General features: G+C 32.7%; 1 protein-coding gene across 6 annotated transcripts in view; it reads left to right on the top strand.

The window, feature by feature from the left end:
* LOC100918178 (serine/threonine-protein kinase Sgk3) overlaps nt 1–27,914 on the top strand; it is a 159,289-nt gene that overhangs the window by 81,163 nt on the left and 50,212 nt on the right. For 3 of the 6 annotated variants that reach the window (XM_031946323.1, XM_031946322.1, XM_012541280.3), the window contains exons 4-5: nt 8,403–8,475; nt 20,388–20,463. The exons of 1 other annotated variant lie outside the window; for it this stretch is intronic. In XM_031946323.1, coding sequence (XP_031802183.1) covers nt 8,403–8,475; nt 20,388–20,463 — 149 coding nt within the window. Of the gene's footprint in view, nt 1–8,402; nt 8,476–20,387; nt 20,464–27,914 lie in introns of those variants that run through there. 2 more of the 6 variants (XM_031946324.1, XM_012541283.3) reach the window with 1 other exon arrangement.

The raw sequence follows: 27,914 nt of genomic DNA, 5'->3' as shown, positions 1-27,914 counted from the left end.
TTATTTGAGTTTAATTTATGTTGTAATGCTCATTATTTTGAACAAAAAGGCAGATATTTCATTTAAAAATGGACCCTTGATAATTAAAAAAAAAAAAAAAAAGAATTATCCTAATTTAGTCACAAGAGTATTTGAAATATCTCTGAGAAACTTAAAATATCCAAAGCTACAAGGAGATACCATTTCCCTGGTAATTGTTAATAATAACATTACTTGGTTAGTCCAATATTTTGTTTAGTTTATAAGTTTGAAATGAGCCCATCCTTTGTGAGCTCAAGTTTTTTTCTGTGAGACCACTTCAGTTTGCACTTAAATATGTCTCATTTTTCTTAGATATAAAGGACTTAACATAACCGAAATAAGCAATTATCAGAAGTTCTTTGAGAGTTCCCTCTACCATCCACCTCCTATAATTGAGAATTTTTGTTATTTAAAATCTGCAAATCTGTTTTCATATCATTTAATATTAATCATAACCTAGAGATTAATCGTTGCAAATCTCTTCTGAAATGGGGGGCCAGCATATAAACTATACTTTACTAATAAGTAAAGGAATAGTCCAAATATATTGCAACTATTTTTTATTTTAAATTGAGAACTAAGTGATTAAATTAGCACTATGATTTTTTTCACAAGTAGGTGTTTTTGCTGTTGAAATCTATTTCACTTAGGGGTTAAGACAATAGTCATCATATCTCTAGTCTTAAATTTTATTTCCCTATAATTAAAATGCTATGTGGTATAGTGGAAAGACCAATGGATTTACCCTCAGGAAATATCTAGGCTTTAAAGCTTCATTGCATTTATTAGCTGTGACCACTAAAAAGTGAAAACCTCTCTGCTCCTCCATAAAATAGTAAGAATGATAATACCTTTAGTACCTATCTCCCAGGATGGTTATAAGGAACAAATGAGATAATAATGTTTGTAAAGCATTTTGTAAATTTCAAAAGTGCAACATCAATGCCAGCTAGAATTTTCTTTTTTTTGATACCTTCAGATGGAAAAACTTCAAATATTGGCTGATAAAAGGCTGCTGTCTACAGATGAGCCAATTTAAGTGTAGACAGACCTAAAATCAGAAAGCTGACTGTAGGCTGATTTGATTCCTTTTCCTAAATATAAGCCCTGAAATTGACAAATATAAAATACTCTTAGTACTCCCTGTAAAATTATTGAGGGCCCGGGACTGTCTTTTCCCTCATTTTGAATTTGCAGGTCTTAGTACAGTACTCGATAAATAGTAGGTGTTTACTAAAAAGTTGATAGATAGATTGATTATTCTTCCATGATGTCAGTGGAATGGCTAAAAAGAAAATATACCCAAGAATCACGGTTTTGGGGCTGTAAACATTTATTTAATGGATGGCACTCTTAGTGTGCAGGTTTTGTCCAGTGAGTTTGATACCCTAATGTAGACTTAAGCCATAATTCATATTAATAATATTGATATAAATGAAATTTGAAAAGATTTTGGAGGTAAATGGAAAGATGTCTCCCAGATTCTCCTTGGAGAGGTGAATAAAAATTTGGTGCAATTGGTCTTGTGCTCCTTAAAACAAGGAACATAATTTTATGGATCACTTGCTCATCTTAAATACTCTAAACAAAATGACTACCTTGACTCCAGTTATAGCTTGTGTGTTTTAATATGTTACAAAGAGTGAAGAAATAGAGAAATTCCATGAAGAACTTAATAAGATGCTTCAGACTAAGACAACAAATTACTTGATACCTAGTTACCCAAGCACAGAATGAGTGGGTACTGGGAAATATCAACAGTACTGGACAGTACAGTTCATTACTAAGAAAATAAAGGATCCAGAAGGTTTTAGGACTGCGTGGATAACTCATACTTATATATCATAAATTCTTCAAGTAGAGTTAAAAGATACTGATAAATATAGACAGGTGGGGCGAGAGGATAGAAAAGGAGGAAAGGAAGAAGAGGGGAGAAACTGAGTACTGGATACCTTAAAAGACAGGAAGAAACTGGTTACAGACCTAGTTATCATTTCAGAATTAGATGAGTATGTGCAATCAGATCATTAATTGGTTCAAGAAATAGTCATGATAAATCCTAAATTAGAATAAAAAGTGAATATGGTAAGTCCAGTTATAGCAACTCCATTTCCACTTCTTTAAAATTGTTTATTATAGAATTTTAGAAATGGACAATTCTTCTGATGTAATGCCCACTGGTTGTAATTGTTCTCCCTCCCCCCCCCCAAAAAAAAAAATCTATCTTGGGCCCTCTTTTCTTTCTATCCCATTTCACTTGGTGATCTTATCTGTTCCCAATGGTTCAGTTTATGAATATCTAAATGATTCCCAGGTATGGATATCTGTATAGTCTCCAGGTATAGTCTCTATCTTGTGTTCCTTTCCCACATCACCAACTTCCTATTGGATAGTTGATAATGGGAAATTCCATAGACATTTCAAACTCTTCATCTCCCAAACAGAACTTCTTAGAAACTTCCCTATTAATGTCAAGGGTACCACCATTCTTTCAGTTCACTTAGATTTGTAACCTTTTTTTCCTTATTTCCATTGAACCCACATTTAATCTTTCTTAATTCTTATCACTTTGGCTCTCACATCTCATGTAGTCTCCAATATAGAGCCACCACCTGAAAAAATACAGGCCTTTTCCACTTTTTGCCTGGATTAATGTAGTAGTTTCCTAATTAGTCTCCTTGCCTTGGGTTTTGCTACATTCTATTCTGTCTACTAAACAGTTTCCTAAAGTATAGTCTGACCATATCACATCCTTCTGAGCTCCTTCAGAAAATTAGTGCCTTTCTGTTATTTTGTTTGATATTTGTGAATTTTGGGATATTATGTGATTATTATGTGATATTTAAAGCTCTTTACAACTTTGTTTCTTACTGCTTTCCTGATTTTCTTCTTTATCCAGCCATACTAGCCTAGTTGATGACTTTGTACACAATGCTTCTGTGGAGTAGTGACCAGCCATCCCCACCAATTGCTACTTACAGGGCAGGCAAGACAACCTAGCTGCAGCTGACAGGGATCTTGAGAAAGAGACAGGAAGTAATATGTGCCAAAGAAATAAAATCACTACTACTATCTGGACTTTCACCTGCCATTTGACTTAACTGGAGACATTTTAGTGCCTGAGGCCCAGGAGCTTCAAGAATAGCAGTGCCTATAACACTACTAGGCCTGCTTCCAGCTTACCCTTGCATATATCATCCAGAGAATGAACCTTTGTATAGGTGTGTAACTTGGGAATTATTCTCTAGGTGTTGCAACCTCTGCCTCCTTAGCATTCCATAAATTGGGTGCATAATTACTAAAGCCTTGGAATATAAAAAAGTTTACATCATGAAAGTCCTTTGTATACATTCAAATGATTGAAAATAACATTAAAGATGACAGAGTACCATCTTACTTAGCAGTTAAAATCTCCTATATGTTGTCTCCCTTAGAATGTTAGTTCCTTTAGAGAAAGAACAGTTTTCCTTTTCTATTTGTATTTCTGGAACATAGTAAAATATGTTTATTGATTGATACAAAATAGTTATCAAAAAGGAAGAAGGTTAGAGTCCCAAAGTTGCCTCAGCCAACAAGCCCTTAATCTTTTTGCCAAATGAAGAGAAGACAGCACTATTTTCAGTTATTGTAAGTTAGGATTTATTTGACTTTGGCTATTCAATTAATAATCAGACTAAACAATAGATATCTTATTCTGAAGTTACAGTTCTTTCATGGACAGGACTATTTCAAATATGAGCTCATTTGCCAAATGTCACAAAAGGTGACTAAAGAAATTAGCAAAACTGCCTCAGAGAACTTAGAAAAAAGCAATTGAGAAGTAATTATAAGATCTGATTAAATGAGAATATTAAAAGAATTTGTAGGTGAAATTTGAAAATTAAGCAGATGCAAAATGAAACAGATCCTTGGTATTTTTAACTGGTTTACTCTAACATTTTTAATGCTTAACTTACTACAAAGGTGATGACTGTACTTCAAAAAGTACAGGTTAGAACATCTGAATCTAACCAGATACATATAGAAATGATCCACATTACATGTGGATACAACATAGTTTTCAAAGTCCTCAGCATTCACATTGAAAGATATGTCAAGGAAAGATTCTAAAATTCAAGGGAGGATTATAGTGTTTTTATCACCCTCCAAAAAAATTAGTGTCCAAGGAAACCTCTTCAAATATAAAGGATGGTTTATCCATGTATCAGTGGTATCCTTGATAATATCAGAGAATAGGTTTTTGCTGCTGATTTTTCTATAATCATCCAGCATCATTACACATCCTCCTGTTTATTCATATTTTGTTCAATTGGTAGAATTAAATGTAGTCTTGAAAAGACTTGCTTCATACACTCATCAAATTATATAAGAACCTAACAGGATTATAAGAAGACCTTTTGTTCAGCGATGCATTGAATATTGTTATCAAACCAGGCATAAAATAAGAAGAAATAATTTCATCTTGTTATTAAAGGATTCTGTGTAGAGTCAAATCAAAGAAAGATTCTCTATTAACTTGTATGTTACATTACTCCAGGGTATCACTTTCTAGTATTCTATGAGAACAATGGGAGAGAAATATTCTAACCATCCTTCTTGGAAAAACAAAGTGGATGAAAAAATATATTAATTTTTAGGCTATAACTGATAACTAACATTGAATTAAGTCATCATTATTTGGACAGATAAACAGAAAGTTAGGCTCAGAATTAAGCAGTAATTGGAGGAAATAAATTAGTATTATATTTTTAAAATTGTACCATGTTTTCAGCAATCCCAAACTGGTCAGTTAGTATTGTAGAAGCTTACTGCTAAGCTTTCTTCTAAGAATGTTACATGGCTGTCAGTTTTGGAATACCATGATGATCTTAAAAGAATTAAAATTAACAAATAACCCAAAAGGAAATGGGACTGATATATGACAGTATAATACTATTGCATCATGTTATTAATGATGATCTTTGTTAGTAGCATAAAAGATAATAAAAATATGTGACTGAAAAAAGAAGTAAACTATATGAATGTAGTTAGAATGACAGGGAAGAGGTAGCTAGAATACTATGCTAGTATTCCCAAAAATATTAAAAAGAGCCGGGACTTCCTCACTTTGGGTTGATCCTTTATTGTAGACTTATGGAAAAACTCCAAGTATCAAAGTAAATATACATCTAATAGTTGGTTCTTAATTATATGGGAAATAACATTTTTACAGAACTTATAAGCTCAGTTATAGAAAAAATACAATTTCTTCTTATTCAACTTTTTGACCCTATATTTTGTATCAGAAATTTTAGAGTAACTCTGTTTAAAATGGTATTAGATGATATTATGCAAATAATGGCTTTTCCTGATTAAAAGTTGTGGATTACATATAAAGTTATTGGCTTTTAATAAATGCAGTTTTTCTACCACTCAGTAATCCCTGGTGAGAGTAACCCATAGAATCTTTTATATCAAATCTAAAGCGCTGCGTGGGTGAGAGACAGGGCCTAAGGACTCTGACCCTGATTACTTTCTCCTTGACATATGGTTGTTCAGACCGTCAATGGCATTCATACCATTAGACCAAATTAGAATCTATCTAGGATACTTTTTACAAAATGAGAAATTAATTGTTAGGTTTATAAGTAATGTAGAACAGTTTGATGAAAATAAATAGTAAAAACAAATGTATTTTTCCTGTTACTTAGACTATCAATAATAGTGTATATGTATATATAAAAGTAACTTATATAGTGATTTAAATTTGCAAAATATTTTTAGTGATTTTCATATATATCACTTCTTTCAGAGAGGGATGACTACATATGAATCCTAGGATTTAAACAATATTATATTGCTTAAAGAGGTTCTAGTAAATCTTGGAAGTTGGGTCATGATTATCTAACTGCTCAGTATTTGCATGTATGCCTATCTTCCTCTCTTAAATGCTTTTGAAGGAGTTGACTGATTTTGATTAAATTTAATGTACTTCAAAGAGGAATAACATGTAGTTTAAGATGTTCTCTTGAAACAAAATGGAAGATTGAAGCAATAGACATGTTTTTATAATTTTTAGTTCATTTGAGTTAAATTTGAAGAATAGATGTATATATTTGCTAGAAATCATGTAATTTCAGGGTATTCATAGAACCTCTAGAGATTTTTTAAAAATTTCATCTATTTTGAAAATGAGATGAATTAGGAAATGATAAATTTCTCTAGGTTTTTTTCAGGTGGGAAAAATATTAAGAAAACCTATAACAATTAGAATTTTATGTTTATATATACATACTATTAGTGTATATACATAGATACACATACATGTTGGACCTCTGATTTTTTTGATATAATGAATTCTTGGTGTAGGAACATTCTGCCAATGCAGATTTCATACATGGGATCAAGTTTGAAAACTACTACTATTAAGATCTTTGATAGTGGCATTTTGATGTGTGTGATACACACACACACACACTGTGTGACAGTTCTTGGCTAGGGTGACTGACCATAGTGAAGTAGATACTTTATTTGGCTTCTCTTTTTCATCTTAATAAAAATATTCTTAAAAATTTTATTTTCTGTATTTTATTTATGAGAGCTAAGTTCATTTCTATTTTCACCATTCCTTTCCCGTCTCTTTTTTCCTGCTTCACTTGTATATCTTTTTGTTTTTCCTGTATATTTTTCTCTGCCCCTACTTCTTCTACTTTTCCTTCTCTTCCTTTATCTTTTGGATTTTTTCAGTGTTTAAGATGAGAGATAATCTTGTCAAGATATCTTGGTATTTACTGGCTAGATTTCTTTCTTAAGTACCATGCCTTAAATCAAAACCAATCTGATTCGCATTGGCTGCCAGTAGGGCCTAGGCCAAGCTCCATTTCGTCATTGTTTGGGTCCTGATTTTCTCATATTAAATGTAAATAGCAGTCTGCTTTAGCCAGAAACCTTGAGGGTCTTCCCCTCCCAGATTCATTCATTCATTCATTCATTCATTTATTTATTTAATTTTTGACTAGCTGAAAGAAGAGATTCCTTGCCTCAATTTCTACCTAGCCTTAACCACTGAATGGGTGTGGCCTCAGTCAAACAGACCTGTTGAACACCATCAACCAAGAAAAGCCAAGATCTCCCATTTCATCGGGGGCTCTCTAGCCCTCTTGATCTCTATCTGGCCACTGAATCTAGATGGCACTAGAGGGGGAAATGAGGCAGGTGACCTTTGTATAGCTCTCCCTCACTTAAATTCAGTTTACTTCCATGTTATAGCATCATCTCTTTGATGTCATGGTGCTCTGCAAGAATGAAGGACAAACAACAATAACAACGTAGAGGGAGAAATGAGAAATGATATCAGCATAGTAGTGATTAATGGGAAAAAAGCAGGCCAAACTTGACCAAGATTCCCATAAATCAGAAATTAATGTTCACTTCAGACATGAAACAAAAATAAAAGTAAAAATGCTACATTCACGTTTCAATTGCTAGTTGAATTATAGTTTAATCTCCTTTGGATTGTAGAAACTCATATCTTTATAACAGCTTATATTTATATAGAGCTTTATAATTTGCCAATTGACTTTCATGATGCCTTATCTTATCCCCATTTTGTAGCTAACCAAAATTTGTTTCTTTTCAAGGTCAGGTTCTCTATGCATTGGTAAGGTAAAAAATATGTAATCTTGCACACTAATTTATATTAAGCTAATTTGTGAAAATTAAATAAGGAGGCAACCAAAATAAAAGACATCATGCTCAATCAATAAACATTTATTACATACCTACTATGTGCCAGGCTACCATATTCTAAGCACCAGAAAGTCATCAGTGGAAAGCTACTGTAATTTATGAAAAGGAAAAACAGGTAACATGTTTTCTTGATGGACAGAATTTATTAATTGTTATTAACTATTAAAGTTTATAGACAGTCTCAGAACTATGTGAATTTTAACAAGTCCGGTTGTTTTATCTCCCATTCAGTCACGACAAAAGGGGGAAGGCATCAAATAAGACTTGAGCACCATTTTATGTTTTATGGGTTGAATTGGGCAAAGAATTCCTCACCAAGTAGCAAGCCTTCTGGGAATTACCCTTGTCATTTCAGCTAGTTTGATAAACTTCAGAAAGCTGCCCTTATCTGTTGCCAGGGCTCCACTTAGAAGCCTTTCGATTCAGGTAGATCTGTCTGAATTTACATTCTCCTGGCCTAGTCCTCAAGAATGAGTCATCTCCTTGCTAGGATTGGACTTTAGTATTAATACAATTTATTACTGTGTGCTGACTGATCATATCTATAAGAAAGGACATCTTAGGGTAAAGATTTTAAAAATCAGATTTAATTTCTGTGAATTTTTTGATTTGTAAAATTGTTAGTGCATGTAATTTTATTTTTAAAATTTTAGCTAAAGAAACAATTTCCAACTATGACAATGAAGATTCCTGCCAAAAGAATATTTGGTGATAATTTTGATCCAGGTAAGAAATAATTTAATGGAAAATATTTTGCCAAAAACTAGATTAACAACTTAATCACATGACTAATGAAAAACAATAGAAGGATTTAGCTATATTTCTGAGAGCTAGAACTATATACTTTTATGAGCACATCTTTACCTTTTTTAGATAGACATATTGAGAACTATTAAGTCAGTATTTATTGAGATGCTTATTTTATTTACATTTATTATTTATAAAATACATGTGTGCATACAGATACATGTCTCTATATATACATATACATATATAACTACATTTACACATATATACATTTCTGTAAATAACCAAGTTGGGCTGTTTGGAGATGAACATCCTGAATATTAACCTAAGTATTATGTGCATATTTATCTCATGGTGTTTGCGGTGCTGGGGAAGATATATAGTGAAGTAATTATTATATTAATTGCTTAAAATTTTGGAGCCAGGAGTAGTCAGAAGCATCTAGAAGAGAGAAAGTACTTCGAAAGGAGAAGAGAATGAATGTTTTTCTTCCAGGAAAGATGGTGATCTGTAGTTTTATGGAGCTAGGTCTGAACTTAGTTGAAGTTCAGGATGAAACTGAGTTAGGTTAGGAAATTTAGCTCTGTTTAATTATTTTAAATACTAAGTTTACTTGTACTCTTTAAATGTAATGTTAAGTTCATCCTAGTTACAGGCTAAGTGTCTAAGTTCTGAAGCCTTTCAGGGTGTTACTGAAAACTAGGAGGGTTACATTAAGGACTTGGGCAGCTAGGTAGTACAGTGGATAGAGCTCCCGCCCTGAAGTCAGGAGTTGAAATTTGGCCTCAGACATTTACTAGTTATGTGATTCTGGACAAGTCACTTAACTCTGCTCAATTCCTTATCTGTAAAATGAGAAGAAAATGGCAAGCTAGCATCTTTGCCAGGAAAACCTCAGATGGAGTCATGGACAGACTGAAACAACAACAACAACAAATGTTAAGGATCTAAGTTGAGATGGAAACATCCAGCTACTTGGTCAGGTGAATAGAATTAAAGACAGTGGGTTAGGTCTGGTTTTAATCTGTGCCTTCTTGGAGCCAAGACTTCTGTACTGTTCCCTTAAAAAATAGAACTTTTCCTTACTTCTGGAAGGACATTTAAAAAAAAATGAATCATGGTCTCTGTTTTCTGAAAACACAACATCTTCTAGAAAGAAAAGATATAAAGAAAAGATACGTTTTTGTAATTTTTTGGGTCCAGACTTGGGAATTTATTGGAATAGGAAATTATCTCTATTGGCAACTTTTTTTTAATTTACAGCTTTGGAGAGTTACATGTATATGTGTATATACAAATACATGCACATTTTCAAACAAGTAATAATGCATGATAATACATGATTAAATGTGTCAGAAATAGTAACACAGATAAGCACCATAGGAACTCAGAGAAAGGAGAGATTAGGGTGAGCAGCACTAGGGTTGAAAGAAGACCTAGTAGAGGGAGTTGGGTTTGAGCTAAATTTTGTAGAATCAATAGGATTAAGATGAAAAAGAGGAGGGAAGGAAAAGTTTTGAAGCATGGGTGATAGCTTGAACAAAGATTTGGACTTGGGAATGAACACTATGTTAAGGGGGACAGAAAGAGAATTTGGTCAGAAAGTAAGGTTTTTATGAAAAGCAGGACAGGAAAAAGATAAATTTCAGTAGACTGGGTGATGTTGCATCATGAAAAGCCTTGAATATTTGTTTGAGGGTTTTGGATTTTGCTCTATAAGGATTGGAATGTTTAAGCAGGGAAGTGTCATGACAAAATTGGGATTTGAGAAAGATTAGTCTGGAGGTGGTGTGTAGGCTGAATTGGAGCAGAGATTTGATAAGAACAAAATGAAACAATTGTTTATTAAAAGCCTAAGGCTGTTCTAGTGGGAATAGATTAAAAGGGAGCAATTTGAAAGATTTCAGAGAAGAATCCTCAGAAGTAGAGGTGATAGAAAAGAGTAAAGATAATTTTGAGGTTTCAAGTCTGTTGACAGAAAATAGGAAAATTGCTTTGAATAGAGAAAGGTTGATGAATATCATTTTGGAATACCAAGTTTGAAGTAAGACATCCAAAGTAAATGCCCTGTAAGAAATTTGAAATGCAGAAATTCCAAGATTTGAGGTAAAGATAGATGATTCGATAGGCCATAGCACAAAGGTGATCAAGCTATGCCACAATTCAATGCACCAGAAAATTTAGAGAGCTATCTCTGGCAACTACGCTCTTCCATTCATGAATTAATTATACCACATATTGTCTGTGTGTAAAACATTGTATTGGATGCTGGAGAAGATATAAAACAATGCCTATCTTCAGGGGTCTTCCAGTCTAGTAAGAATAATAGATGTATATAGACAATAAAAATTAGAATATTGTAAGGGTAGAAGGAAAATAAGTGCTTATGGGATCAAATAAAGGAAAGATGCTTATTGGACATTTTTAATTGGATGTCCCATTGATATCTGAGTTTCAATATATTAAAGCAGAACTTAATATTTTTTCCTAACATCTACTTTTCTCCTAAATTTTCCTGTTGTTGAGAGTGGTGCTATTATTCTTCCATTCACTCAGATTTGAAACTTTGGTGTTCTCTTCAATTCTTCTCTTATTTCTATCTCCATGATATCTCTTGTTTGCATTTCTTCTTTTTACTCAAGATCCTCTCTAGTTCAGGCTATCATTACTGCTTGTTTGGACTATTGCTGTAGCCTTCTAATTGATCTCTATGTCTCAAGGCTCATTCTAATCCATTTTAAACAGGGTTGTTAAAGGATTTTCTTAAAGCTCAAATTTAAATACAAAGTGTTCCAAAATCATCATGCAGTTATTAAAGCTTATGTGTAATTGTATTTTTATTGTATATACCTATATGTTTCCTTTCAAGAAGATCTTATTTGGGGAATAAATTTGAGAATATCAGTCTGTATTCAGACAAATACTATGAAATGGCCATTTTATATAGTAAAGATTCCTCTCTTTCTAAGACCTTGAGTCATTTAACCATTAAATTCAGTTTTGTTAACTACTACTAGAAAGTAGCATATATGTCAAAACAAGATCATATTTTTCTTTTGTAGCATTACATTTTCTTAACCATGCTTACTAATTTCGTATTAAAGAATGAGCCATAGCAAGTATAGCATCTTTCATTTTTTCAATATTAGTAAAATAAATTCCCAATTGTTGGGTAGTCAACTAAAAAGTAATACCTACTATGTGCCATAAACTGGAGATATATATTCAAAAAAATGAAACAATCCCTACTTAAAAGCTTTTAATAGGAGGATGACAAGTACCTATAAAATACAGATAACATAAATTTGATAAATATAAATATAAACAAAGAAGTTGAATACAAGGTATTTTGGGAAGGAAGAAGGATCAGGGAAGGCTTCCGGTAGAAGATGGTGCTTGAGCTGTGTCTTCAAAAGAGAAATTCTCAGGCAGAAATAAAGAAGGACTATATTCCAGGTGTGTGAGATGGTCAGTACAAATTCCCCAGCAGTGTGTAAGATGGGTTGGAGTGATGAGATTTTTATAGCTGAGATAACAATTAGGATGTTGGTGCAATAGTCTATGCATGAAGTGATGAAAGCATAAACTAAAGGGGTAATTGTAAGTGAAGAATAGAGGTTGGCTTTGATAGATGTTGTGAAAGTTGAAAGATCAAGTTTTGACAACTTATTAGACGTGAATTGAGGGGAAGACAGGAGGTCAGGATAGCATCAGAGTATACATAAGTCAAAGAGAATGGGAAAGAGTGATGGTATTTTCTCTAGAACTAGATAAGTATAGAAAAGGGAAGGTTTGAGAATAAAGATGATGTTCATCTTAAAGTGATGATGTTCACTTACAACCTCAAGATGTTCCCCCAAAATATAGCTTGAAATGTTTAATAGACAATTGATGATACAGGACAGAAGGTCAAGTGTACAGTAAGTAGCTGGATAGGGCTGGACCTTTGTGTCTGAGTCATGTATATAGGCATGATAGGAAAACCCTTAAGAGTTAGGTGACCATTAGGGAAAGTGTAGGGCAAGAAGTTAAGAGGCTTTGGGGAACAACAGCAGTTTGGGATTGTGATATGGATCCTGAGCCAGGAAGGAGACAGATTAGTAGCACATAAACCAAAACAATGAGGTTACAAAAATTCGGAGAGGGATGAGTATCTAAGAAGATGGATTATTTGACAATGTCAGATGCCACAAAGCTGAGGGAAAAAAATCCCAGATTTGATAAGTAAATACTCATTGTAATTTCTGGTTAAGTTGACCAACAAAATAGAAAACTAGATATTTTTTAAATTTTTAAAATTTTAAAATAAAAAAAAAATTTAAATAAGAATTATGCACAAGGACTAAAGTAATTGCAGCTGTCTTCTCAGGGAAAGACACAAAAATGCTAATAAGATAATATTCTGATGAATTAACAGCAGAAGAAGGCTAATCCAGTCAAGTATGTAGGTGGCACAGTGGCTCAAGCTCTGGGCATAGAGTCCAGAAGATCTGAGTTCTGCTGGGGCTACAAACACTAGCTTTGTGACTTTGAGCAAATCATTTGACTTCTTTTTGCCTCACTTTCCTCAACTTGTAAAGGAATTAACAAAGGGAAAACAAAGTCCTGGTCCTGATGGATTCACAATAAAATTTAGTCTAGCTTTTAATGATTAATTTTAGTTCCAGTACTATGCAAATTATTCTTAAAACAAAACTCCTTTTATGAGATTCATCTAATCCTTATACCTAAATCAAGGAAAGATAAAGTACTAAAGAACTGGGATAAAATAACATCACAAGTCAAGAAATGTACTAGCTTCTCATAAATATGAGTAGATGTTGAAAATTAATTTGGAGAAACAAGATCTGTAATGTCAAGGAAAAAAATCAAAAAAGTAGAGAGGAGGAGGGACAATAGCATTACCAGACCTCAAAATATATTATAAAGCAGCATTTGTCAGAACAATTAGTATTGGTTAAATATAGATAAGTAGATCAATGAAAAAGTCTTACAGATTTAAGAAAATAGAAATGGTGGACCTCAATAACCTAATGTTGTTCCCATTTAGGAAAAACTCCCAATTTGATTTTAAAAAATATGCTGAGACATTTGGGAAGCAATCTGGCAGAATTATGTTTAACAATTTACACACATTTCACAAAAAGTTCAGAATAGATATATGATCTGTTAATGATCACATTTTTTTAAAATTAGTAGAGATAAAGATCAAATCTTTTGCAGTTATGGATAAGAAACATTTTCTTAAACAAGGTATAGAGGCAATTACAGAAGATAAAATAGATGATTTGGGTTACTTGAAATTGAAAGGCTTTTTTCACAAATGAAATTAATTCATCTAGGTTAAGAAGGAAAGGGATTTAATAAGAAAAATCTTTATATCAAATAAGATTTGCCAAATATCCAAGATGTGTAGATACTAACATGACACCAAAAGTCTTAACTCAGTAAATAAATCATCAAAGGATTGCAAAGTTTTAACAACCATATGAAAGAGTGCTTTGTATTACTAATAATAAGAGAAATGCAAATCAAAATAACCATGCTGTTTCATCTCACACATACTATTACAGAGATAACAAAAGATGTGAACAGTTATTATTGGAATGATTGTTCATTGTTGGAGTTATCAGTCAGTATAATCATTTTGATAAACAATTTGGAATGATATAGATAAGGTTACTAGTAAATGATAAGAGATTCCACGGCTAGACATATTTCCCAATTAGTATGTCCTCACATTTACCAAAATATTTATTGCAGTCCTTTTTGTAGTAGCAAATACCTGGGAGATGGGGGATAAAGAGGTGTCCATTGCTTGGGGAGTGGCTAAGCATACTGTGATATGTGTGTATTATTGTGCTTCAAGAATTTATGGATATGATGAATACAGAAAAACATGGAAAGACTATGAATTCATGTAGAGTGAAGTAAGCATGGATAGCTCAGAAAAAATGCAGATGTAAAGACCTCCAACAAAGCAATCAAAAATAAATGTTGCAAAATTATAAAGAACAAATAGGGCACTAGTGAAGAGACATGAAGAGAAAACCCCATTCTCCTCTGCAGACATGGAGCCCATGGATATAGAACATTGTCTAAGTTTTCCAACTATAGCAATGAATTTCCTTATGTTCATCAGTAGAGGTGTGCTCATTTTTTTGTTTTTTTTTTTTCCCTTTTAAGAATACTATTGCCTGTATGAGAAAGATTAGGGGAAGCATTACAAGGAGAATTCTGATGTAAAAAGCAAATGATACCAATAAAATAATATGAAAAGGAAAATGAAGGCTGTAGAATCACAAAGAACCATGGCTCCCAAAGAAAAGAGATAAGAAAATACTTTCACCTACTTTTTTAGGAGAATTGGAAGATCTACAAGTGTGGAGCAATGTATATATTTTTGGAGTTTTTCGATATATTGATGAGAGTACTGATTTTTTAATCTTAAAAAAATTCTTTGTTATATAGAATTACTCTCAGAAGGGGAAGAAGAGAAGAGAAAAATTAAGCAATCTAAAAACAAACGATATCAGTAAAAATTTTTTAATGAGATCATTGATAACCTTGGAGAGAGCAATTTCAAATGAGTGATAAGATCAAAAGCCAGATTAAAAAGGATTGAGGAGTAAAAAGAAGTGTAATCAGTTTTTTCAGAGATTTGGCCGAGAGAGAGACAAGATATAGGATGACAACTTCAAAGAATGGTAGAATCTAGAGGTTTGTAATGGATGAGGTATATTGGACTGTGAAAACTGGGGAAGGAACCCATTAATAGTGAGAGGTTAAAGATTCAAGAGATTGTAGAAAAGATAAGGCATATTTGAGTATGCATTCTGCTCTAAAAGTAGGAGGGAATGAGATCAAGTGCACTGGTACAGGGGTTGGCTTTCACAAGAAAAAGACCATCTCTTCATTAGAGAATGGGGGAAATTGAGAGTGGGAAGTAAAGTCAAAGAATTTTGCAATGAGGAGAATTAAAAAAAGAGGGATATCATGTTGCATAACCTTAAATTTTTTTCAGTAAAGGAAGAGACAAATCCTCAGCCAGGGTGGAATTTGGGGCAGTCTGAGGAAATAAACAGTTTGGAATTTCCTGGCCTGTGGACCCATTGATTTTATATTATGCCCAGTAATATGACTATGAGATTTTCTCTGATTTCATGTGGTGGAATGGAAGAAGGTAGCAATAGTATCTAAGGCTGAGTTTTGTCAAGTGAAGAGCCAGAGATAGGGAAAAGGAACAAGGGATTCAAGAGCAGAGATCAGTATAGGGTTGAAACTATGATTAGGTTGACTTGGTGGAAAAAAGAGAAAAGTAAAAAAGAAAAAGTAAAAAGAATATTGGTTTGATAACATACTAATGTTGAAAATTTGTAGTTCAGGTGAAGAGTAGACAAAGGTTGAGTGATAGGTTATTGTCAGAGATGGTAAAGTTTCTAATTGGAGGAATAGAACATTTATAAGTAATGGTGAGATATGATGTGTGACCATTTTTTTGTGTGGCTGGGGTGAAGTGAAGTAGTAAATCATAAGCTTTAAGAAGTTGGAGAAAAAAGCAAGTTTAGGGAGCTTGTGAGAGTATCTACATCACTATAAAGTCCATAAATATAAGAGCAGAAGTTGGAGAAGAATGAAAGATGATGAGCCAGGTGTTGAACTTCATGAGAAAAAGAAGGAAGATTAACCTAGAGGTTATATATCTACCATAATTTTGATCAAGCATACTTCAGAGGCAGAAAGATTACTTAATAAAAGAGGTAAAGAGAGAATCAAGAAGTAACAGTGAAGAACGAGGAATATTTTGTTTTTCTTTCCAGGAGCAGTGTGGAAGAGGGTGTATGAGAGAAGGTGATTAGTGCTGGAGAGAGGGACCAAGCATGAAGAGATCTCTTACGGAGTGCCAGGCCTCACTGAGGGTTAATAGATGAAAAGAGCATGAGGGAAAGAGATCCCAGATGAAGGGGGCATGAGGGAAAGAGATCCCAGATGAAGGGGATTTTGTTTAAAATGAAATGAGCATTCCAGAAGACCTAGAAGAAGGTTGAGATTGGGACTTGGGTAAAATAAAGTGAGGAGAATGAACATAAAAAACCATGAAGAAGGGGGTGAGGAGAGTTTTCTTCTAACTAGTCAGTATTTAATTATTACAAGAGTAGGGAGAAAAAAAAAAGAAGAAAGGTAGAGAAAATAGAGTTTGGAAATTGACAGAGGCAGCTCAGACTTCATGATGATATTGCAGAATGACCTGGTCTGTTTGCTCTTTCCTCTGGGGGATCCCTTCCCTGGAAAAGGGTTGGCTAGTGGAGGAGATAGGGATGGAGCTATGATTATTTGGTAAAGGGCACTCACTGGTCTGTAGCCAGATGAGGGTCTGCAGCTTGCTTGTGGCTTCCCAGACACAGATGCCCTTGCTCTCTTCCAGAAGGTGATGAGTAGAGGAGATGGATCATGGGGGAAGGGTGCCAGTAAAGGGCACTCTGGGGATTGAGCCCGATCCTGTCAGTTGCAGATGCATGAGATATAAATTTCCTACAGAAAATGAGATTAGGACACCTGGAGTAGGGTTCAATTTCATAAATAAAACCCCCCAAATCCTTTTATACTTTGTAAAAGTTCTGTTCCTCCATCTTTGTGAATATGACAATACAAGGGAACTTTGATTTCTTCATTATAACTACCTCCTTCCCCAAATAGAGTGTAACTGTTCATAACCATAAATTGTTTCAATTTCTGAGGCTGAAAAATTCATCCTTCAAATTATATTTATTGGAAGATTAGAAAATTCATAGAAGGATCTATCAGTGAGCTTCCATTGTAAGTCTGTCCTCTCTTGGAACAAGTGTGAACCTGATATCCTGATGAAATGTTGGAGAATGATTTTAGTGGAATTTCTTTGACTAATAATGACTAATGTTTATGTAGTGGTAAAAGGTTTACAAGTTTGTGATATCTGTTCTTAATTTGATTCTCACAAGAACTTGGATGGGTAGGGAGCAGGTAGGTGGAAACAGAGGCTCACAGGTAAAATGACTTGCTTGAAATGACACAGCATCCTTCCAACTAAGTCCAGTTATAAGCTCTCTGTCTTCTGAGACCAGCATCATTATTGCCAATCTGTTTAAACCGAACCTTGTTTTTGAATCTTTGATGCTACATCAAAACAGCATTTTTCCTTAATTAGAAGCAGCAGGGAGGCACAGCTTAGAGATAGAGAGAGCACCAGGCTTAGAATCAGAAAAGACCTGGGTTCAAATTTGGCCTCACGTACTTTCTAGCTGCTTGATGCTAGGCAAGTCACTTAACCTTTGTTTGCCTCATCCATAAAGTGGTAATGATTGAGATCATGTTTGTAAAGTACTTAGTAGCAAGATGCCTGGCACATAATAGGTACTTAAAAATGCTTATTTTCTTCATTCTTTTCTTTACCAATAAATGCTGAGTAATTTGGAATAGGTAATCTCTAAACAGTATAAAGTAGCTGGTGTAGTAGAGAGTGATGGACTGAGATTTTAATGCTACTTTGGATATTCACTAACTGTGTATGACTTAGTTAAAATAGTTAATCTCTTTCAGCCTCAGTTTTCCCATATGTAAAATAGGGGAAATAATAGCGTCCACTTTTCAAGTTGTAAATATCAAACAAGATAAAGTACTTTATAAACTTTAAAGCACTATATAAGAGCTAGGTAGCATTATAGAGTAATTCACTATATAATTTCATAGTTACTAATTGACATGGCAAAGACCAATATTTTCTGCAAAAAAATTGGATAGATGAGGAAAAATTAGAGCTCAATTGAAAGAAATATTATTGATTCAAATGAAGCAGCATATTGTATAGAGGATTAAGAGAAAAGACTATCAGTTGCATCCTAACTCTACCAGTTACTAATTTGGGACTTTGAGTAAATCTCTTAACTTTCTTTGGCTTTATTTGCTCATTTTTACAAGAAAGCAGTTGATAGATATGGAGGGTATCGAGATGATGATATCAAAGGATACTTTCATCTCTAAATTCTTTCATTGTGTTTCTCCTGAAGCTCTGTTGTTTCTCTTGCTAATTAATTATATTAGAATGGTTGGTTATTCATTCTATAGTCATTCAATAAGTTTGAATGGTTGAAATAAAGTTAATAATGGAAGAAAAAATCTAGTAGTACTTAGTGTGTAATATAAGCTACATGCTTATTGAAGAAAGGAAACTCCTGTCTTTTCATAACTGGCCTCTGAAACTAAAACATACTTCTAGTAAGTGTCCACAAAGCACAATATCACTCTGATTACTCATGACTAGACTGTTTTCATAATATCCCAAATTCTTATATATCCTATCCTCCTATAAAAGTAGTTAAATGTGGGAGTAGTTGTACATGTTCATTAATCAGTTTATTAAGCATCTTTTATGTGCCAAGCATTAAGCATTGGTTATATAAGAGTAAAAAAAGGAAAAACTACACATCCTTTAAATCTTTATAAAAATCAAGACTGGCTCTGGATACAATTTTCATGTAAACTTTTTTATGTCCTATGATGCAAACAGCAATAACAAAATTTTCCCTGTAATTCTCTGAGAAAAGTGATTGCTAAGAGAGAAAAGTATGCTCTAAGTCTAAGGAGGACCTTTATTAAAAGCCTTAAGAGACTTGTATCCAGACATATCTTTAGGAGAAACACAATCAAAGAATTTAGAGATGAAAATAACCTTTGATATCATCTAGATAACCTCCATATCTGTCAACTGCTTTCTTGTAAAAATGAGCAAATAAAGCCAAACATTATTTAACAGCTCATTGAAATACTTTTTTTTGTGGGTTTTAGGTTTGATTTTTTTTGGATTTAGTTTTTGATATTCCATCTTTCTAAGGAGGTAAATCATTAAAGAGCTAGCCAATATCAGGAATTTTATATATATTTATATATAATAAGCTTCTAAAATTAACTTAACATGCAGTATACATTTATTTCTTATTTCCTCATACACAATCTATATTTGTATTTCTATACAACAGTATCTCTTACCAAGAGAGATATTGTGAATAGAAAGACAGACAACTTTGGCATCAAGATCTCAGTTCAAGACCTTCTAACCAAAAATTAGCTATTTGATCACAGGCAACTCATTTAATCTCCCATAGTCCTATATAACCCTTTAAAAACTATAAGTTGTTAATTCCCTTATGACATCATTAGTTCAGTCCAAAAACAAACAATACTTCCTAGACAAAGTATGCCAATACCTTTTAGAAAGATAATTATAGCAAGCAGGAATGAAACAAGTTTTTTATTGTTTTCTCAGTCCGTGTAAAAATATCAGTTAACTACAGTAATCAATTTATTTTTATCCATTGAAGTTTTACTCTCATCTTTCATCACCGTTATCATAAGGCCAATTCTTGTTAATGTGATTAATCATAATATCAAAGATTGGAAAACAGGATGTAAATTGTCTCTCTTGGAAGGCAGAATATTTTAGACCCTTAAATAGTCATTTTGTGGTAAACAGGATGTAAATTGTCTCTCTTGGAAGGCAGAATATTTTAGACCCTTAAATAGTCATTTTATGTAAATGAGTTTTGAGAGATATGTTTATATTCGATTTTAATAGTTTTAAAATGTGTATTTCACTATTTAAAATCATATACAATGTGTGTGTATACATATATATGTATACACACATATACATTTGTATATATGTATATATACATTTTGTGTGCCGGTACTGGAGCCCCACTTAAATGCAAAATAACCTGATATATACAGCAACAAGAATTATCTGTCATAATTTCCTAAACAGTATTTATTGTCTATGTCTTTGTTTTTATAACTCCAAATAATATATCTATGATTGACATGAATAATCCTACTAGCATGTGTCTCTTTTTTAACAGATTTTATTAAACAGAGAAGAGCAGGACTGAATGAATTCATTCAGAATTTAGTTAGACATCCAGAGCTATGCAACCAGTAAGTAACTTTCACTTGTGTTCTAAAAGGAACTTTATTAAGACATATTGCATTTTTTATACATTGTAGAATCAAATTTAGTTAACTATGTCATTTTGTGTGAGTCATATATTATATATACATATAATATATATATATATATATATATACGCGCGCACACACACACACACACATACACACACACATACCTTAAGAGTAGAGTCTAGAGTCTATTCAAGGAAATGTTTTCTCCTCTATCAGAATAAATATACTACATAAAGTATATAGAATTTATTTTTCCTTTAAATAACACATAGGATTATAATCTTGTTTTTTCACTATTTTTCCAAATTATAACCATTCCTATAATAATTATAAATTCTCTATATATTTTTTCTTAACTAATTTTTTAAAATTTCTAATTTAAGAGAGTTAAATAAGAGGAAAATTTTGCTATTCATTCTTCCAGTTAAAAAAATTCTTAAAGAGTTATCTTTAAGGCAACTTGAATTGCCTAAAGAGGAAAATATTTGAGCTGTTTGAAAAAAAAAAAGCCACTTTAAAAAATCTTGCTTTATTAAGAGGAAACATCTCAAAATTTTATTTCTCCATCTGCAACTCAGAAGTCTTTAAAAACAGTGTTAACACTTTTCTAGCTCTCTTTGTTTTTCTTTGCTTAAGGAATGTAACTGCTCTTAAATTTAGAAATTGTAGATCTGCTTTAACATTTAAAATTAAATTAGAATAACTTCAGCATGAATTTACAATTTAATTCATTTTTATTTCTTTAACCACTCATCTAGATTTTTATCCAATGATACATACTTTACATGTGGTCTTTTTTTAGTAAGTTAACTTTTAGGCAAATTACTTCATGAAATCAATATATACTTTTATTTGATGAGCAAAAAGCATTGAGAGAGGTAGGCCAGCAAAATGGACCCAAGATCTGACTAAGTTTAGATTTGGAGAGTTCTGGGCACAAATTCCTGTCTTAGATGAGCAGATCACAGGCTTAGTGAGTTTCATTTTTCTCATCAACAAAAGGAAATTAATAATATCTACTTGCTAGTGTTGTTTGAAGACATCAGTGTAATAATCTATGAAAAGTGCCTTGTAGCCTTTAAAACACTACACAGATGCCTGTTTATTACTATTATTAAAAATGTAATAAATCAAATCTAGGTCAGAGGCTATGCTGATTATTTAAAAGAAAATTTACAGTGTCCCAGTGATTACAAAAACGAAGTATTCCCTACTTTTTATTTCAATTTTGGTGATAGCAGTTACTAATGACACACTTATTGTGCTAAGCCTCTGTTTGTGCATTGTAAAATGAGAATACTACTTCCATCTTGAAGATCAAATAAAACACCTCAGTAAAACATTTTAAACTGGATAAGCTCCTGTAAAAGTATGAGTTTGTCATCATTATTTGTTACTAGGAATGGTTATAAGTACCCATGGCATACATAGTATTTATTTCCTAGTTATTTTGTATTACTTAACCAAAGATAGATATTATTTAAATTACATACTTGATGTTACTAGTAAGTATATAGAAATCTTTTGTCTGAAACTTTTAATTATTTCATGTTCATAAATTTTTTTCTGATAAAGTAGTAATAAGAGCAAGTTACATTTTTAGAATACTTTCACATTAATTTGATCTTCACAAGAGCTGTTGTGAAAATAGTGCAATTATTATAATTTCCATTTAATGAATGTGCAACCTGAAGTTCATAAAGGTGATTGATTTGCTTAAGATGATAAAGATCGTAAGTGGCAAGTCTGGACTAAAATGATGCAGTGTTCTTCACCTTCTTCTGTGCTGCCATGTCCTGGAGGGACAGGAAAAGTGCTGTCCCCACTTTAGAACCACTGACAAAATATTATGGAGATAGAGTCAAAGTTTTTCTTGATGCAAAATGACTGTGAATGGAAGGTCAGAGAAGTGATGAGTCACAGTTTGCTTCTCAGCTGCTTTCTAATGATTTAGGTGCAGAAATAGGATTTATATTTATGCATATTCATAGAAGTACACTTAATAGGACATTGAAAAATCTGGCTCTGTTATTATCATGCTGCCTTGCTTTAAATTAGGGAATCTTCCTTTGGAGGGCTTCATCCTTACAAGTCCATTACAGCTGATCTTGTAATTGGGAAGATTCTTAATTATGATCTTCTGCATATGTGCTGTTTCTATAACCAGTTTATGTTATTACCTTTACTATGCTTAATGACAATCTGCCCTCCTTTATGGCTGTAGCATCTTGAGATTGTGTAGTAAAAATTAATTGTGAAGTAAAAATTAATAAGTTGTGTTTTTAAGATAGTTCAGAACTGCATGAAGCATTAAAATTATTCAAAGGCAGGGCACTGTTATTTCCCTAACCAGTAACTAGAATAGAATTACAGGAAGAATTGATGAATTTGCCTAAATTTGTTTATGTTTAATAATAATGTGCTTGGGGCAACTGAGTGGCACAATAGATAGAGGACGAAGCTTGGAAACAGGAAGACTTGTGTTCTTGAGTTAAAATTCAATCCATACACTGTATTATTAGCTATACATTCTGGGCAAGTTCTATTTGCTTATGTGTAAAATGAGATGGAGAAAGAAATGGCAAAGGACTTCAGTATCTTTGCCCAGAAAGTGACAAATAGGGACTTGAAAAGTCAGACACAACTGAAAACAACTGAACAATAACAAATAATGTGCCTCTCTAGGAGAAATGTTTTTTCTTTTGTGGAGTCTAATTGCTTTTTCTTTTTTCTCCATAATTGAAGAATTCAATTCTTTTTTTTACATGAATTTTGAAGCAATGTAAATAACACGCCTTAAAATTTACATTACAAAAAGAAATATGATATTTAAATCTCATGTGTAGAAATTTATCCATTATTGAATAGGTATACATAATTGCAAATATATTTTCTCAATCATTGTATATTAATAAGAGGAACTCTTATTGTGGTCTTAATTCTTCTCAGAAAAGAATAGTAACTTGTAATTTATAAAGCACATAAAGGCTACAAAGGCAGTATAGTGTAATCATGTAGTACATAGACTACTTAATCTCAAAGGTAGGAATGCCTGGATTCATGTCTCACTTCTTAAACATGGTGGCTCCGCAACCAGGAGTCATTTAGTCTCTCTGTTCTCTGAGTAGTTCTTTAAGATTGCAGTTTTTAGATAAGTTGCTGATCTGAATTGATAGGGAGAGTTTCTTTATGTGAGTTACCTTTATCAGTGATAAACAGGTTTAGTCCCTGTCTCTTTTCTTTTAAACTATATACTTCATTGTGATATTGACCTAGGCTGTCAAAAACTGCAAATTGACTGTAAACTTTTCTGTAGTCAAGGTTTTGAATATGGATCTTATAGCAGACTGCTATTTCTTTCCTAAAGATCAGCAAAACTAAGTACAGAAAGACTCCACACTAGTAAGTTAGCACCTAGACAAAAAATTTTAAATCATCTTTAGTCTTGTGTACACCAAAATATTTGTATTAGAATTTTTTTGTCACAACAAAGAACTAGAAACAGAGCAAATTTTGGGAATTGTTAAACAAACTGGAGAACATTCTTATGGTGATATAGTAGAATATTACTGTAAGAAAGATGAATATATATGAACTGGTACAAAATTAAGTAGGACTGGGAATTTCTTATGTACAGTGATTACAACAATGTAAATAGAAAAAGTAATAGGAAAATATTTGACCTGAATCTAAATTGTAATCACCAATTTGGGCCCAAGGAAGGATATGAAAAGTTCATTCTTTGCAGCAATGTCATGTTGAGGGTGGAATACTGTAAATAATCTTAGTTTCAGTTGATATGAAAATGGAAGATAACAATAAATATTTTTTAAACCCTCAGTTTTGTGCAGCGTCCTTTCCTTCCCTCCCCCCCACTTCAGTAACAGTTGAAGAGTGACTAATTGTTGAGGGGGGTAGGAGATGGGGGAGAAGGGAGAGAAGGTTGATAATTATTCCAGATTTTAGGATATGTGTATTTCTAAATATGAACTCTTTAGTGAAAATTGAGTCAAGATACTAGTTCAGTCACTGAATAATGACATATAGGTACAAATAAAGCTAGAGGACATAAGGAAATTATAGCCAAATGGAAAGACAGTTCATAAGTTTTCCTTTTAGAAACTAGAAGGAATTAATTTCATCTTGGAGACAAAGACAACTGGAAATATTCATGGAACGCTTTGATCATTTTAACTTTGTAATGTAGTACACAGTGAAGAAATTAGTTTAAATTCCAGGCTCTCATGCAAGAAATTGCCCCCCAGGCATATGCCAAAATCAGTTCAGGTGTTCCTTAAATATGTAGTAAAAGAGAACTTTTAGAATTTTGGTTGAGAGGAATTGTAAGGTATAAAATAATATGGATTATAACTCAAGATAAAATAGGGTGTTTTATGCCAAAAATGTTTGCTAGTGTCATGGAAAGTGTCCTATATAGATTTGAAATAAAAAAGGGAATTCTCTACAGATCGTGAGATCCTTTATAAAGATAGATTCCTGTTAACAAATTTACATATGTATGTACATACATGTATGCACACATGCATATATGTATGTGCATATAAATGTGATTTTCTACGGATATGTGGCATGCATGGATTCTTATGTTCAGTTTAGTGACCCAGTTCTATTTGACTTGTCACTAATGGTGTAGATAACCCATAGAACTTATTCTAAATGCATATGTGCTAGACACTGAAAAGGACCAGTGAACTTGACCTGGAATTTAACTAATAGAGGAAAGAGTATGAATTGTCTTTGGAATATTATAAAATTCTTTTAATAACCACAAGCTTTTTACAAATCATTGAATAACATAATTTCCAAATATTTAAAGTTAAGGTTCACCCAACGGTGGTAGAGAGATGCATAGTAATGTATGAAAATTCTGAAAAAAGTTACAGATGAAGAACTGTATAAGAAAAGCAGTGCAAGGCCAGAAAAATTTGTGAATCTGCAGTAGAATGAAAGCTAGTGATAAACAGTGTATATACTGCCTGTGTATCCCATTGTTGTTTCCACAATGTTGAGAGATGTAGGGAAATGTCTATAGCATGCTGAGTGAACCCATCCTAGCATGTTGGGATACCAAAGGACACAAATCACAAAGGTTGGACATGTATGACTAGGTCACGATCTACTTCACTAGAGAATGCATTCTCATGGATGAAATTACATTTCCCTTGAAATATGGAACAACATCTGTTACAGAGAATGAAGAGGTATAGAAATTTTTACCAAGAATTTGTCAAAATGTTTGAAATCAAGTCAACATATACACTGGTATTCACTTATTTCATTTGGAAAGTTGGAAACAAGGAAGATGACAGTGAAAAAAAAAAACCATTGGAAAATATAGTTAGAAATGAATTCAAAGATACTTGTAGACCACAGAGTAGTCACAAATATACATGATGAATACATCCAAGAAGAGATGTTCAAGAAGAGAGGTAAAAAGCATTGGACATAAAAACCCTAAATAACACAACAAAAATTAAATTGGTTATATTTTAATAACAAGAAATGGCTATATTGGAGTCATTTCTGAATCTGGTGCCTATATGCAATCATACTTCTGACTTGTTAAAAACAAAGTTCAAAATAAACAGACAGAAGGATTAACGCATAGTTAACAATTATTTAGTAACTTAATAGCTTCACTCAATATATGAAAATAGATTATTCCATTTAAAAATGGAAAATGGATGAAGGAAAAGATTGGTTATTATCAACCATTTCCTACAGACATTTAACTGATGTAAGATAATTGTCACAATTAAGAATTCAAAAAAACCTTAGAAAATGTCTTGTTCGTGGTTAATGTTGAAATCATACTGAAGCACTTGATTTCTTTGCAGAAAAGCATAGCCTATTTAGAATTCAAATACATTTGCGAAATGTTACAAAAGATATGGAAAGATTGGGACACTAATACACTGTTGGTGAAACTATTAACAAATTCAACTATTTTGGAGAAATCTGGAATTATCCTCAAAAAGTTAGAAAACTTTGTATATCCTTTCACCCAGCAATAATATTTTGTTAGGTGTGCTGCTCAAGGTGACCAGAAAAAAAAAAAAGGAAAAAACAAACAAACATTATGTTCTAAAGTATATATGCCAGCTCTGAATTAGAAATTGAGGGGATGCCCATCAATTTATGATTGTGATGGAATACTACTGTGCTGTATGGATTGATGAGCTGGTTGATTTTTAGGAAAATACAGAAAAATGTGCATGAAATAATGAAGAGTGAAAGGAACAGAACTAAGAGAACATTATATAGAATAACAGCAATATTATTTAAATGGTAAATGCGAATGACTAAGGAAATGTGAATGTCCAAGCCATCTTGAGTTACATGAGTATTCAGATCAGCTACAAAAGACCTATGAAGGAAGTTGCTATCCACCTCCAGAGAAAGAACTGACTGATATACAAAACTGTGTGTTGAATACTTTTACATATATGTATCTGTGTCAGATGTTGGCATTCTCTAATATCGGGTTGGAAGGGAGGGAGGGGAATAGAATTCAAAATATAAAAAAAAAAAATTTAATTTTAAAAATGTTATACAGGAAGGTAACAGAAGTTCAGGAACAGTGCTGCCTTAGAAAATAATAAAGTTGGTTAAGGACAAAAAAATTTACAGAAAGATTGTTACCATACCCAGCTAAGCCCACTCAACCCAATTATACATTTATAGAATAAACCAGAAGGAAAACAATCAATTAAAAATTAAAAAGTAGAGCAGTTTCTCCAGCATTTCTCAGTATTCTTCAATAGTTGGTGTTGGAGCCACAACAAGGAAACAGAGTGGAAACAGAAAAAAGAATCAGGAAAACAAAGTTAAATTGGATCAATTGTGCACAGATAAAATCTGTGCTGGATGTAATAAAATTTAAAACTTTATGAGAGTAAGTCTTAAGACATCTTAAAGAGAGTAAGGTCCAAAACAATTTGATATAGACAGTAATATTCTCCCAAAACACAAGAATCTTGTAATAATTCTTATAATCTCTATAAAGTAATTGCTAATAATTGACATATCAAAAGTATTTTTGAGGGAAAAAAGGAGTAGAGTTTTTTTAATAGATATTTATTTTATTATGATAAATCCATCTATTCATTCCATGTATGGAATTACAAGGGCAAACTAGAATGATACCTTGGACACTCATGGACACTATATAGCCTAATGCACTAATGCAGCCTAAGATGACATATAAACCTTTTTGACTGCCATATTGCAGACTTATATTGTGTGTAGTCTAGTATAACCACCATTTTACCTTCAGATCAATTGCTGTCTATCCATGCCTTCCCTTTTTATACTGATGGAAACATCTAAGGCTTAGAGAGATTAAAGTGATTTGTTAAAGGTTGCATAACTAGTAAATAGCAAAGCTAGAACTCAAAACTAATCCA

This window comes from Sarcophilus harrisii, chromosome 1, assembly GCF_902635505.1.
Source record: "Sarcophilus harrisii chromosome 1, mSarHar1.11, whole genome shotgun sequence".
NCBI lineage: Eukaryota > Metazoa > Chordata > Mammalia > Dasyuromorphia > Dasyuridae > Sarcophilus > Sarcophilus harrisii.
Note: the sequence above shows the minus strand (reverse complement) of the source record. Positions and strands in the feature narration are given on the sequence as shown.